Raw genomic sequence first — 13,862 nt, 5'->3', positions numbered from 1 at the left:
GAGGTTTTTAATTTTTATTTTCGATTTTTTTTAAACAAAAATTCTGAGTGGTTGATGGGTCCCACTAGCATTGTTGGCAGGTACACGTTCCCTGTGATCTTTCACTCTCTATTTCCTTTTATTTTATATTTTTTTTCATGCGTATCCTATTTTGATTTTATAAGTTTACCCATTTCTCAAAAATAAAAAAGGCTCATAAAACTCTTACACTACGTTTCAAAAATGTCTTTAAAGTTTTGGATATTTCAAAAGTACCCTATACTTTTAAAATGAGTTAAAAAATATTTTTAACGTTAATTTGGGATGAAAATCATTAAGGTTTTGTTTAAAAAATACTCTAAATTTTAAAATTTTTTTAAAATACCCTTAAACTTAAAAAAATAGAAAATATCGTTCTTATTATATGATCATAAATCGTTAATACCGTCTTATCTCTCTATTTTTTATCTCTTTCTCCACTCCCTTCTTTAATACACTCTTACTCCATTTTCTGTTAACTATCTGATACTTATTTATCTAAAATAAATAAAATCACACATTTTAATTAAGGTATATGAACTATAATAAGAAGAAAGATAATAGATAAAACACCAAATGATTTTAAGACTCGCATATTTTAACAAAATTGTATGATAGTAGTTGTGGGTGTTAAAAGTCAAATACTTTTTTATTTGACTATTTATCGTTTTGGTATATTGAAGAGGAGATTATGATATTAGACTTTTGTAAAATTTTGTGGGATTTTATGTTTTAACTTAAAATTTTGGTTGTTAGGAAAAATTGTGCAAGCTAACAATTGAAAAATTAAGAGAAATATGATAATATCTATATATAAAAATGAGGATATCTATATAATTTATTTTAAATTGGTTCTTTTTGAATCTAAGAAAATTTCAAACAAATTGAGCATCATATTAATGGTATGAGCCATTTTTTTAACTTTTTGTTTCAATTTTTAAAGTTATTTTTCTTAGGAATAATTTTTTTTTTTTCAATTCAACATAGCCCTCTAAATTACGTCGGAGACATTTACCAAACCGTAATTAAAATTGGTGTAATTTTAATAGAAATTCATTGATGGATAAATTGTAATGAGTTGAATTGTTAAGTGTAATTGAATTACTTTTGATACCGTTTACTTAAAATTATGGATTTTGCCACATTTATCGTTATCTTACCATTACCAACACGATAACAGTAATAGTAAAGGCGTCAAAAGTCATACTTTTTTCTTTAAAACAACAACAATAATAGTAACTATAATCATAGTTGTAATGATACGACATAATTTTCAGACACAATTAGATTGAGCACGCTCTATTCATCAATCAGTTTGCATTTTTTATTACATATTTGGAAAGTGTGCCTCATGTGTTAGTATTGATGCAAAACACAAATTAACAACACCAAATATAGTCAAATGGGACCCATTTTTTACATTACCATTGATTTATTACGTTTTCATTAGGGTAAACATGATCTTATTTCAGAAAAATATCCATTTTTATCCCCAAACGATAATAGTTGTATTAATTTAAACAATATATTTGTGTAAGTGATTAATTTACATTTTCTGATATGTTTTATTTTGACTAACATTGTACAAGACCTATAACTTTATTAATTAAATTTGTATTTCTTTTATAAATGGGTCAATTTAAACTGTAATCAATATGAATATATATTTTTTGGGCTAATTGTCTATTTTGTTAATCTAACATTTAAAGAAGTCTACATGTATAAAATAAGGTAAAATTTTTAAAAATGGTCCAAAATGATTTACTTACGACAATTTAAAAGTTTAACTTAGAACAATTATAAGTTTCAAGCAATGTTTTTCTAATGGAATCCAAAGAAGAGTTAAATTGATACACCAACGAAAGTTTAAGGTAATTGATACAACTATTACTTTAGAATTTTAATTGATACAAAATCAAAATTTAAGGATATTAATTGATATTTTTCCTAAACTTTATATTATATGTTCAACATATTGTTAATTGGAACTTATTTTCTTAAGGTCTTGTTACATTTTTTTTTTTCCAAATCTCGATTAGGATCGAGTCATGACATTTTTACAAGAGAGGGACGAAATCTTACCCTAAAACATTTTCAATATATATAATTTTTAAAGGAAGACTTGAAAAAAATGTATTAAACCCCAAACTTAAAAACGGACGAAATTACTAACACATTCTTATCACGAAACGAAATATGAAAAAACAAAAGAAAGTCAAATAAGGGCATATTGTATCCAAACCTCAACACCAAACAAAATGGATAAAAGAACCCAAAACTTAATAATAAACCATCAAGATTTGACTAAAGAGCAATCATCTTTTAAGTACACCAAAGTAATATTTGAACATTTAATTTTAAAACAAAAGTACGTGTCAATTATTGACACGCCATATTTATGTTGACAATTATAAAATTAATTAAGCAACCAAAAGAATAATTCTTTAACAATGAAACTTTTTTATCCAACCACATAATAATAATACTCATAACTATAAAAGATTTTTTTTAAAAAAAAATTAAAGTCTAATTTTATTATTTTTTTAAAAAAATTAAATTTATAATCACTATTTTCATCTATGAATTTCTATGCTTTCAAATTCATGCTAACTTTTAAAATCTAAAAAGAAAAAGTTTTAAATAGTTATTTTTTTTTTGAAAGATATTGACAACCATTCTGCATAAATTAAAAGAAAACCACATTTTTTTTCTAAAAAACAAAAAACCAAACATAATTCCTTAAACAACTAGACATAAATTAATTGGAGTATTAGATGAATTCCTTATTTAGGTTTAGGTTCAACCTAACAAAATTAGAAGTTTGATATTTAAAAAATCAACTATAAAGATTAAAAATTATTCTGTTTGATACTTTTTTTTTTTTAAAAAAAAAAAAAGAAAACCAATGAAATTTATAAATCTAGCTTAGTAAAATTGGAACCAGTTTTGTGAGATGTTTAAGGAAATCTTCCAATAATGAAGTTGGTCAAGAGAAGAGATTAATTTGGACCATACTACATCTAAAATTTGACTTGTATTAGTTTGTTTTATTTATTATTGACAATAAAAGTTATTAAATTTAATTTAGTGAATTTATTTTGATGTACTTTTTTTTATTTATTTATTTAACAAACAACCGTCCTACTTTTAAAGATAGAAGATCTACCACTAAAATCGTACCAAAAATTAAATGTCTCTTTGATAAATCATTTCACATTTCATTAGAAAAAACTTGTTTGATAACTCGTTGCATTTATTATTTCCAAATTTTATTGTTTCTAAAATTGGGATTGAATTTTAAAAACAAAATAGTTGATTCTATTTGTTATTTTTTAAGTTTCTTATGAATAGTGAAATGTGATGAATAAATCGTTTCGTGCCTATTTAGATGGCTTTAAGGGTGGTTCTGGGTTCAATATTTTATAACCATAACATTTACAAAAACAATATGATTCAATTGAGTTGAATCTGAGTCGTCATCAATTAAGTCAATGAATCAAGTGACAAACAAGACTTTTGTTCAATTTTGAGTAACATTCGAATGATATAGACAATTTATTGTTGTTAATTTTGCACTCAAACTTATTTGTATTAGATAATGTAAATTTTTGGTCATATATTTTTAATTGCATTTATATTTAAAACTATAAAACAAGTGAAAAAATAAGAAAAAAACCAAAAACAAAAAACAAGACACCAGAAATAGTTATCAAATAAGTTTTTGTTTTTATTTCTTTATTTCAAGCAACAATAATAGTTACCAAACCTAATTCTAATTCTAAACGTAAAACAATAGAAAACAAGAAACAAGAAATTCGTTTTCAAGTTAGGCCTAAAAATATATAATAGTTAACCAGAAGTTAAAAAGGTTCAAAACACACTCCATTATATTCTTGAACTAAAAATAATAAACATCAATAAAATTAGAAGAAAATATTAAGAAAGTGCATGGTTGCCATTTTGAAAGAAGGCTAAAGTCGGGATTTAAATTTATTGGCATTAACAGACAAGCAAACTACCACCACAAAAATGTCACTTGAATTTTAATTTAAATGCTTTTAGGTAACCGTGCTAAGTACTAAAAAGAACATGCTAGTTACAAAATACAAGCAATTAAATATTCTGAATAAATCATGAAATTAAATACATCCCAATTTTAACTAAATTGGAAAATTATACACGAATTATTATAATTGAGCAATCTTTTGATGATGTATGAGTCTAAATATTTAAACCCTATTTGATAATTATTTTATTTTTTAAATATTAAATTTATAAAACTACACTATGTCTCCTATGGTTTTTGTTTTGTTATTTATTTGATACTAACGTTGATATGAAAGATCAAGTAAATTTTAAGAACCGATTAATAAAAAGAAGCTTTTGTTATTCAATTAAAAATCCAAATATTTTTATAAGTAATGATAAAGAAATTGAGAGGCAAACAAATGTAAAATTTAAAAACAAAATAATAACAATGATAAAGGACTGTTAAACAAACTCTTTCACTATGTTGATTCTCTCATTATTTTTTCATAAACTTTTTATATTTGACTTTAAAATATATTTGAATGCTACATCAAATTTTAGAAATAAAAACAAGTGTTTTTTAGTCCTCTTGATTTTCTTTTTCTAAAAAAATTCAATTAGTAACGCAATAAAGTATGAATATTGTATATAATATTAGTATTACAACTCTATTTTGAAAAAAGAAGAAGAAGAAGAAAACAAAGACTAGAATTATTATCGAACCAGCTTGATTAAACAATAATTTAATAATTTAATATGCATCCTCTCCCTTATAACATTTTTTAAATGAAGTAATCTAATATATTAATTTTAATCATTTAAGAATAAAATTGAGAACCACCTTAAAATGGGATTATGTATAATTTAATAATAAGCCAAAAATTATTCAATAAACTCGTGGATTAAATTTCAGAGTTCAAATCACTATTCAAACAAAATCGTCAAAATTAAAAGATTAAATTTATAATCTAACTTAAAAATTAGAAGAATAATTACTTTTTTGGCTAATAAATTTTAGATCTATTTTTTTTTTAGTCTTTTAAGGTTTTAAAACTTGTTTTTCTTTTTAAGTTTTGAATTTAATTTTTATTTAATCCCAAAATTTTAAAGTGTTATAGTTTTACCATTGAATTTTTAGTTTTGTTTCATTTTAATTCTTAAACATTCAAGATTTATACTAAATTTTGGTTTTTTACTAAATACGATATAAATATATATTAATCAATTTAAAAAATTAAAAGAATGATAATTAAATTAATTTTTACTGATTTTTTATTAAGGTTAAAATTAATTAAAAAATTTTAAAATAAAAATATAACATTTCGAAAAAAACTTGAGATTTTTTCGATATTTAAAGTATAAGACGAAACTATTTGTTTCCCTTATTTTCTAGTCAACTAAAAAATTAATATTGTACAATGTACATAGTAATCTTGCCGCCAAATAAAAAATTATTATTTAAAACTTGTGGAAGAAATTAATGTGAATCTTTGGAGCCTGGAGGCCAAAATGACCACAAATGAAAGGTGACGTGTCCATCAATAAATGAATCAGCAAGGCTTCTCTGCCACGTGTATTTGGTACCCAGCACAATTGGGTAACAGACAGAGAGGGACAGGTTACGAAATCCAATCATTTTAATTTGAAAAAGATTATGGGTCAAATTTTTTATTTTATCTCTAAATAATTTACAATCTTATAATTTCAATCAAAACTTTAGATTTTAAGGTTTTATATTTTTTTAATGAAATTTTATGATTAAATATTTACATTCGATCATTGATATTAATTTCTATTAATTAATTTAAAATAATTATGAAGTGAAAATTTAAGTTTACTTTAAAAAATGATAAATATTAAAATTCAATTAATTATTTTTAATGATTATTACTTTATTAACATAACTTAACACCGAAGATGAAAAATGAATATTTAGTGAATAATCAAAGTTAAAAATATAAATTTTGAAATATATGGATCAAATTGAAACAAAATTCAAATTTTAAAGATAAAATTGTAACATTTTGAAACCTATAACTAAATTAAAACCAAACTCAAAATTTAAAGACTAAATATATAAACTTCTAAAGTTTAGGGAATAAATAAAATCTAGATCCAAAATTTAGGAACCAAAATTATTATTTTTTCTTTTAATTAATTAATTATTAAACAAATAATTTTTTGAAGTCTTTAATTTCCATTCTAACAATTCCTAACCCTAAAGGAGAGGTATTTATTTATTTGTTTATTTATTTTTTACAAAAAAAGTATTTATAATATTACTCATGTAAAATTATTAATTTCAGTCAGCGGGTTTGAAACTATGAGTTATGCCACGTGGATTTCACAATTGATTTCTTTTAATGTTCTTTGTGTTCTAAAGAACAAAAATAACGGCTACCTAATTATTTGATTTGATTTTTATTTGATTTTATTTATTTCAAAGATACAATAGAAAATCTCAATTTGGTAACAATAAACGAAATCCCACCTAAAAAGTTGGCTTAGTTTTACAACGATTTTGGGTAATGTAAAAAAAGAAAGATATGAGAGAGGATGAGCTTTTACCAGATAGAAAATAATATAGATTAACTTTTTTATCGATAATAATATATTACATGTTGCACTATCAACTAAGTATAGATAGTATTCTACCTTCATATGTATTAAAGCAGAGTAAATAAATCTGCTATGTGCATTTATTAACCAAAAGAGTCCTATAAATAGGCATATTTACAACCGTGACTAACCATTTAACTACCCTTATAACAAAACTTATACAGAATATAAACTAATTTCTAATACTCCCCCTCAAGATGGTGTGGTTATATCAAGAATACCCATCTTGGATAGTAAGGAGGAAAACAAAGTTTTGGACAAAGCCTTGGTGAAGATATCAGCAAGCTGCAAGTGAGATCGGATGGGAAGAAGTTTGACATTGCCACAAACAATGTGATCTCGGACAAAATGGAAATCAATTTCAATGTGCTTCGTCTTTTCATGAAAAACCGGATTTTCAGCAATATGGACAGCAACTTTATTATCACAGGAGATTAAAGAGGGATGAATAAGAGGTACCGAAAGCTCGTGAAGAAGTTGTTCAACCCATAACAATTCACTTGTAATAGCAGCTAAAGCTCGGTATTCAGCTTCGACAGAAGAATGGGATACCGTAGACTGCTTCTTAGCCTTCCAACTAATTATGGAATCACCCAAGAAGATGCAGAAACCGGTTATAGAATTCCTTGAATCAGGACAAGATCCCCAATTAGCATCAGAGTACGCCTTCAGTTGGAATGTGTGGACAGGTTGTAGCAGAATACCTTGGCCCGGAGAAGCTTTCAAATACTTAAGTAAGGACATGGCAGCATCAAGATGAGGTTGTCTAGGTTGAGCAACAAACTGACTGAGCTTATGGACAACAAAAGCTATGTCGAGCTGAGAAATAGTCAAGTATAGCAGTCTTCCAATGAGTCTCCGATACAATGTTGCATCAGGAAGGAGGGTACCAACATCAAATTGGAGCTTTAAAGTCGGATCAAGAGGTAGAGGAGTCGGTTTACAAGCCAACAAACCATGATCTTCTAGAAGCTGCAATGTATAATTTCGTTATGATAGAAGAATACCTTGAGACGATCTTGCAATTTCAAGGCCCAAGAATTACTGAAGAGACCCTAAGTCTTTGAGCTTGAAGGCCTCGTGCAGATGATCTTTGATCTCATGTAGCACAGGTAAAGAAGCACCGGTAATGACTATGTCATCAATATAAAGAAGCAATGCAACAAAGGATTAAGCAGAACCTCGAGTGAATAAGGAGTAATCGGACTTGGACTGAGAAAATCCCAAGTAAAGGAGTGCCTTTGAGAACTTGTCAAACCATTGGCGTGATGCTTGCTTAAGGCCATATATGGATTTATGCAAGCAACAAACAAGATGCTCCCCTTGTTTATGAACAACATTATGCTTGTAACCTAAGGGTAGATCTATGTATACCTCTTCGACTAGATCACCATGTAAGAAAGCATTATTAACATCTAGTTGAAGTAGAGACCAACCTTTTAAGACAACAAAAGTAAGAAGTACTTTGACAGTAACAAGCTTGGCAATAGGAGAAAATGTCTCAATGTAGTCGAGGCCTTCTTGCTGCATGTATCCCTTGGCTACTAACCGTACCTTGTAGCGGTCAATGGTCTCATCTGCACGATACTTGATTTTGTATATCTATTTGCATCCAATAGAGTGTTGGCCTTGAGGTAAGGGCACAACAGACCAAGTACGGTTGGCTTCCATTACTAGAAGTTCATCTTGCATAGCTTGGTGCCAATGTTCATGAGGGACAGTCTGGCGATAAAACTGAGGCTCATATGTGGCTGAGATATTGAGGGCAAACATCTTGTAGATAGGATTCAGTCTGTCATAAGATAAAACAACTTGCAAAGGATACTTAGTAACTGTCTACTGAGAATGATTGTGTAAAAGAAGGTTGCAATGATAGTCCCTGAGATATGAGGGTGGTTTAGTCGTCCTTGTAGAGCAGCGATAGTGAAAAGAATTGTCAAGTAAAGACAGATGGGGTTGATCAGTGACTGCAGCATCATCATCAGCAAGTGTAAAGAGAACAAAGGGAACAGTAGGATTAAAAACGTCATGTGAAGTAGGCTGGTCAGAAATCTCAAGAGTAGCAGAAGCAGATGATGAAGAGGCTTCACTACTGGATAAATCACCTAAAAATGGAAGTGATAATGGTAAAACTAGATCAGGAAAAGGGTCAAGTACCTCTGTTTGAGAATTGATTTGATGAAAAGGGAATATGTCTTCATGAAACATAACATCCTGTGAAATAAAGAACTGCTTCTTCTCAATGTCATATAAGCGATAGCCCTTGATATCAGTGGGATATCCCAAAAAAACAGAGGCAATGGCCTGAGGCTAAAACTTGGTCCTGTGAGAAGGCAAAGTAGAGTCAAAACAAAGACAACCAAAAGTTCGTAGTGAAGTATAGTTAGTATGTTCATCAATCAAACGATAGTAAGGTGTTCATTAGAACAAAATATGAGATGGAATGCGGTTGATCAAATAAGATGCGGTCAAGATGCACTCTCCCCAAAACAAGATAGGTAACCTAGCTTGAAATAACAGAGATCGTGCGACATTTAACAAATGTTGATGTTTTCTTTTTACTATTGAATTTTGTTGAGGCCGTTCAACACAAAAAACTGATGGAGAACACCTTTGGCAGCAAAAAAATCAGTAAAGGCCAGTTCTGGTGCATTATCCGATCGAAAAGCTTTTAAGAAAAGACCATATTGAGTTTCAATCAACTGAAAGAAACAAGGAACAATAGCAATAGCTTCACTTTTGTTCCTCATCAAAAAAATCCAAGTGTACCGAGAATAATCATCAACTAGTGTTAAAAAGTAACGATATCCAGCATGAGTAGGTTCATTGTAAGGGTCCCAAATATCACAATGTATAAGATCAAAAGCACGAGCAACAAGTCTATTATGGCTTGAAAAGACAGTCGTTTTTGTTTTGCTAGAGGACAAATCATGCATTTATTACAATTACTATCCATGTCTACATGTAAAATGTCTTTTAGGAAACTAAGATGTTTATATGATGGATGTCCAAGCCGATTATGTCAAGTAGAAACAGAGAATGTAGTAGTAGAAGAACAAACAAGTTTTGTAGTATGTGAAAATGAATGTAAGGACTTATCAACTGATGCTTGCAACAAGTATAATCCATTCCATTTGTTAGCCTTGCCAATCTTCTTCAAAGAATACTTGTCCTGAATGAGGTAAAAATCACTAAAAAAAAGTGACCATGACGGGTAGATAGGAAGTTAAAGAGCTTATGAAAATTAAGTTGAAACAGAAATCTGATATATATAGCACATTTTGTAGCATGATATCTGTACTGACTTGAATATCCTCAACAAATTCAACCAGAAGCTGAGACTGATTAGGCAAAATAACAGTTGTCGGTTTAATTTGTCTTAGAGTAGTGAATAGGGCCTTATTATGACAGATATGAGCTGATGCACCAGAATCAAGTATCCACTGATCAGAAGATATATTAGAAAGGGAACAAATACCTGCAATGTGAGCTGTAGGAGTGATATAATCTGCCTTATTGGACGTTGCTGCTATGGTGGCTGTTTTGGACTTGTTGAGATGGGACTGGAGCATAGCCAATAAGCCTTGGCATTGTTCAGATGTTAAAGAGGATAGAGAATTAGAATGACCTGCTCTTGCTAATTCATGAGGTTTGTAAAGCTTGTGCCTTGGTGGATATCCATGGAGTTTGTAACAATGATCAACAGTATGCCCTTGAATATTGCAGTGGGTGCAGATCGGTCTATCCTTCCTCTTGTTTTGATTGGTATTGCGAGAATTACTTGGAGCAGGCTGGTGGGAAGCAGAAGAACCATTAAAGGAGGGCAGTGGCATTAGATGAAGATAAGCTTTCTGGTCAATCTCCTGTGCAACTAGAGAAGGGGTTTTGATTCCATTAGTAACAATTGAGATCTGATAGGAGCAGATGAATTGTTTAAACCCATGACAAAAGCCATAACATAATATGTTTGGAAGTAAGTCTGTAGGTTCTTGACACCACCACAAGTGCATTTTCCACAAGAACAAGATGGGCGGTAAGAGATGAGTTCATTCCACAACGTTTTCAACTTGGCATAGTATGTGGTGACATAATCTTGATTTTGGGATAAGTTGGAAATTTCACGGCGTAGTTGGAAGACTCTTGGTCGATTTTTACACTGGTACCGTTCTTGTAAATCAGCCCAAATTTCTTGAGCGGAATCGGAGAAGTTGATGCTAGTAGAAATCTCTTTGGAAAGAGAGTTAAGAATCCACACAGTGACAACATCATTACATATGATCCAAGATACTGAGTAACTCACTGGAAGGTCGAGGGATTTCACCATTGATGAAGCCAAGTTTATTCTTGACAGTGAGCCCGATCTTCATCGCCTGACTCCACGAGTTGTAATTCGATTTCGTAAGAAGATTGGAAACGAGCACAAGGCTGGTGTTGTTTGAGGGATGAAGAAAATAAGGGTTCTAATATTGTTCAAGAATGGAAGATGGGGAAGCTCGAACATTCTCCATGGAGTTGGAATTTTCGGATGAGGTTGAGTCGTCGGATTTGGTCATGATCATCGTTTCAGATGAAGAAGGAGAACGAAAAGTCACGAGGAGTGGCGGCCGGATGGAGGGAAAACGAAAAGGTCTTCTGAAGATGAAAAGTCACGGAAAAAGAGTGGCTGGATGGAGGGAAAACGAAAAGTCAAAATTTTTTTTAATTTGCTCTGATACCATATTAAAGCAGAGTAAATAAATCTACTATGTGCATTTATTAACCGAAAGAGACCTATAAATAGGCATATTTACAACAGTGACTAACCATTTAACTACCCTTATAACAAAACTTATAGTATTGCCAAAATATTTGGTCCAAAATAGATTGTGGAGGAGGCAATCAGAGTTAATAGATACTAACTTAATTAATTAGTAAAATTAAATAAATACAAACTTAAATTCATGAGAGACTTGGTGCTTAGAACTAGCTAGACTTAAACGAGATCAAAAAATTGTTAGCTTAGTCCAAGTTCTTGAACGTAAATTCACGACCCATGAAGGATTCGAAGGATTGAAGAAGTATATATGTAATGTTCTTCGACCACCTCATGTGCAATATTGATAGCATTCTGCTACATTTTGTGTCCAACTTATCATATACCCACAATTGTGGCTATGGTCGGACTGCCACAATGATTGTAGTTTGTCAAGTCGTTTATATCATTGATCAAAGTTACAACTAAAGTAAAGTTGTGATAGATGTCCATAAATTATGATTCTTTTCACGATTGTATAACTAGTATGTTTGTGTTTAACTTCAACTAGATATCGTATAACTAGCACTAATCATAGTATGTCATTTTTTAAAAAAATTAATCAACAAATAAGAAATCTAGGCATGCTCTCTCCATCATATTAAAACTCTGCAAGTTTATTAATCTAATTGATTATACATTTACAATTATATTACACAACAAAAAGATTTATTTCTATTTAAATGAAAATTTAATTGAAAACTTTTCAAGGCCATTTAATTTGTATATGTAAAATTATCAACATTTTTGTCTAAAATATTTGTGAGGTGGGAAATAATTATGTCAATGAGTTGGTGTACATTTATTATTTTATTTATTTATTTTTAACTTGATCTTCAATTTTTATATATAATCCAAAAGAGTAATCACTTTGGAAAAGAAGTCTCTTATTGAATTGGCTGTTAACATAATTACTTTATAACTATATTGAATAGATAAATCCTAGGATTATTCATGCCAAATTATCAAGAATATATATGTACTGAATTTCATTGACGAATTGATGATGACTCTAAAGTAGCTATTATCTTCTTCGACCAAAACTCTGAATGTTCTTAGTGGATCTCTATCTAGATGAGATTAAAAAAAGACTTGAGTGTTTATCATTTTGGTATTATGGAGACCATAGCCTTAAGGTCTCTTTATATACTAGTTCAATTAGGATTTTCATAAACCCTAATTAACTAGGAATGAGCTTCTACCAATTAAGTCCATACTCAATTAGGAATCTAGAGCCTTAATTAATTAGATCACATAATAGGACTCACTCTAATAAAATAACCCAATGTGATAAATTATTAATCCACATACATAGCCCATATTTTAATTAAACGTATTATTATTTAAATACGTCTAACAATCTCCCACTTGGGCTATGTCCTTGTACCTAATATAATTAAATTACATAAACTTTAAGCACGCATAAACAGATTATTTCAATAATAGAATTCCTCTTTAATTCTATTTGGTCTATCTCCTATATTAGTACATAATCAAGGCGACTTTTTCGTCACTACCCTTATAACTAAACCTTTCTTGATCATCAATTTCAATACATTCAATAACATAGATCAAGTATGGATGGATAACATGGAAACTACATGCAAAGTGATCTTGATCATGCATGTTTCCAGTTGGTCCAAATTCCTTAGTGAGATTATTTTTAAAAACTTAAACCGCATGCATGATAAACAAGTTTAGATAATAATACATAACCAATCAACTTTATTCTATATAGAAAATACACAAGCTAAGGTCAAAGAACATCCTCAATAACAAACTCCCACTAAACCATGAAATCAGAAAATTGATTAACACCCATGTAAGCAACATGCTCATGAAAAACTTTAGGTAGTAAACATTTAGTCAATGGATCTACCACCATAAAGTTTGTTCCTATGTGTTCTATTGAAATTTGACCATTATGAATTTTTTCTTTAACAACTAGAAACTTCAAGTCTACGTGCTTTGACTTTGTATTGTATCTGTTGTTGTTGGAATACATTACTGCCGACTTATTATCACAAAATAATTTTAGTGGTCTTTCTATGTTAATCACTATTTGTAGCCCAGTGACAAAATTTCACTACCATATTCCATGATTGGACGCCTCATAACAAGCTATAAACTTCGCAGCCATGGTAGAAGAAACCATAAGTTTTTTTTTTAACATTTCTCTAAGATACAACTCCTCCAGGCAACATAAAGATATAGCCTGAAGTGGATTGCAAAGTGTCTTGGTATCCAGCATAGTCGGAATTAGAATACCCAATCTCCAAAATTTTCAATCTTTGATAAGTGAACATATAATCTTTTGTTCTCTATAAATACCTCATAACCCATTTGGCTGCTTTCCAATGATTCATCCCCAGGTTGCTCAAATATCTGCCTAACACCCCAACTA

The 13,862-nt window shown here is 29.6% G+C and overlaps 1 protein-coding gene across 1 annotated transcript; it reads right to left on the bottom strand.

The window, feature by feature from the left end:
- Window positions 1–9,688: 9,688 nt before the first annotated feature.
- On the bottom strand, window positions 9,689–10,990 carry LOC150033705 (uncharacterized). The gene is made up of 3 exons (XM_090317030.1): window positions 10,661–10,990; window positions 9,972–10,577; window positions 9,689–9,838 (listed from the first exon to the last, which is right to left on the bottom strand). Exons 1-3 carry the CDS (start codon window positions 10,988–10,990, stop codon window positions 9,689–9,691), a joined length of 1,086 nt encoding a protein of 361 aa, XP_090173156.1.
- Between the last annotated feature and the right edge of the window lie 2,872 nt (window positions 10,991–13,862).

This window comes from Benincasa hispida, chromosome 9, assembly GCF_027475165.1.
Source record: "Benincasa hispida cultivar pf3 chromosome 9, pf3_genome.v1.1, whole genome shotgun sequence".
Taxonomy (NCBI): domain Eukaryota; kingdom Viridiplantae; phylum Streptophyta; class Magnoliopsida; order Cucurbitales; family Cucurbitaceae; genus Benincasa; species Benincasa hispida.
Note: the sequence above shows the minus strand (reverse complement) of the source record. Positions and strands in the feature narration are given on the sequence as shown.

Coding starts and splice junctions, on each gene's coding strand:
- LOC150033705 (XM_090317030.1), bottom strand. CDS start 10,990: ATGGTGAAATCCCTCGACCTTCCAGTGAGTTACTCAGTATCTTGGATC. Junction 10,578..10,660: donor GAAAATGCACTTGTGGTGGT/GTCAAGAACCTA, acceptor TGCTCCTATCAG/ATCTCAATTGTTACTAATGG. Junction 9,839..9,971: donor AATTTGTTGAGGATATTCAA/GTCAGTACAGAT, acceptor TACCTCATTCAG/GACAAGTATTCTTTGAAGAA.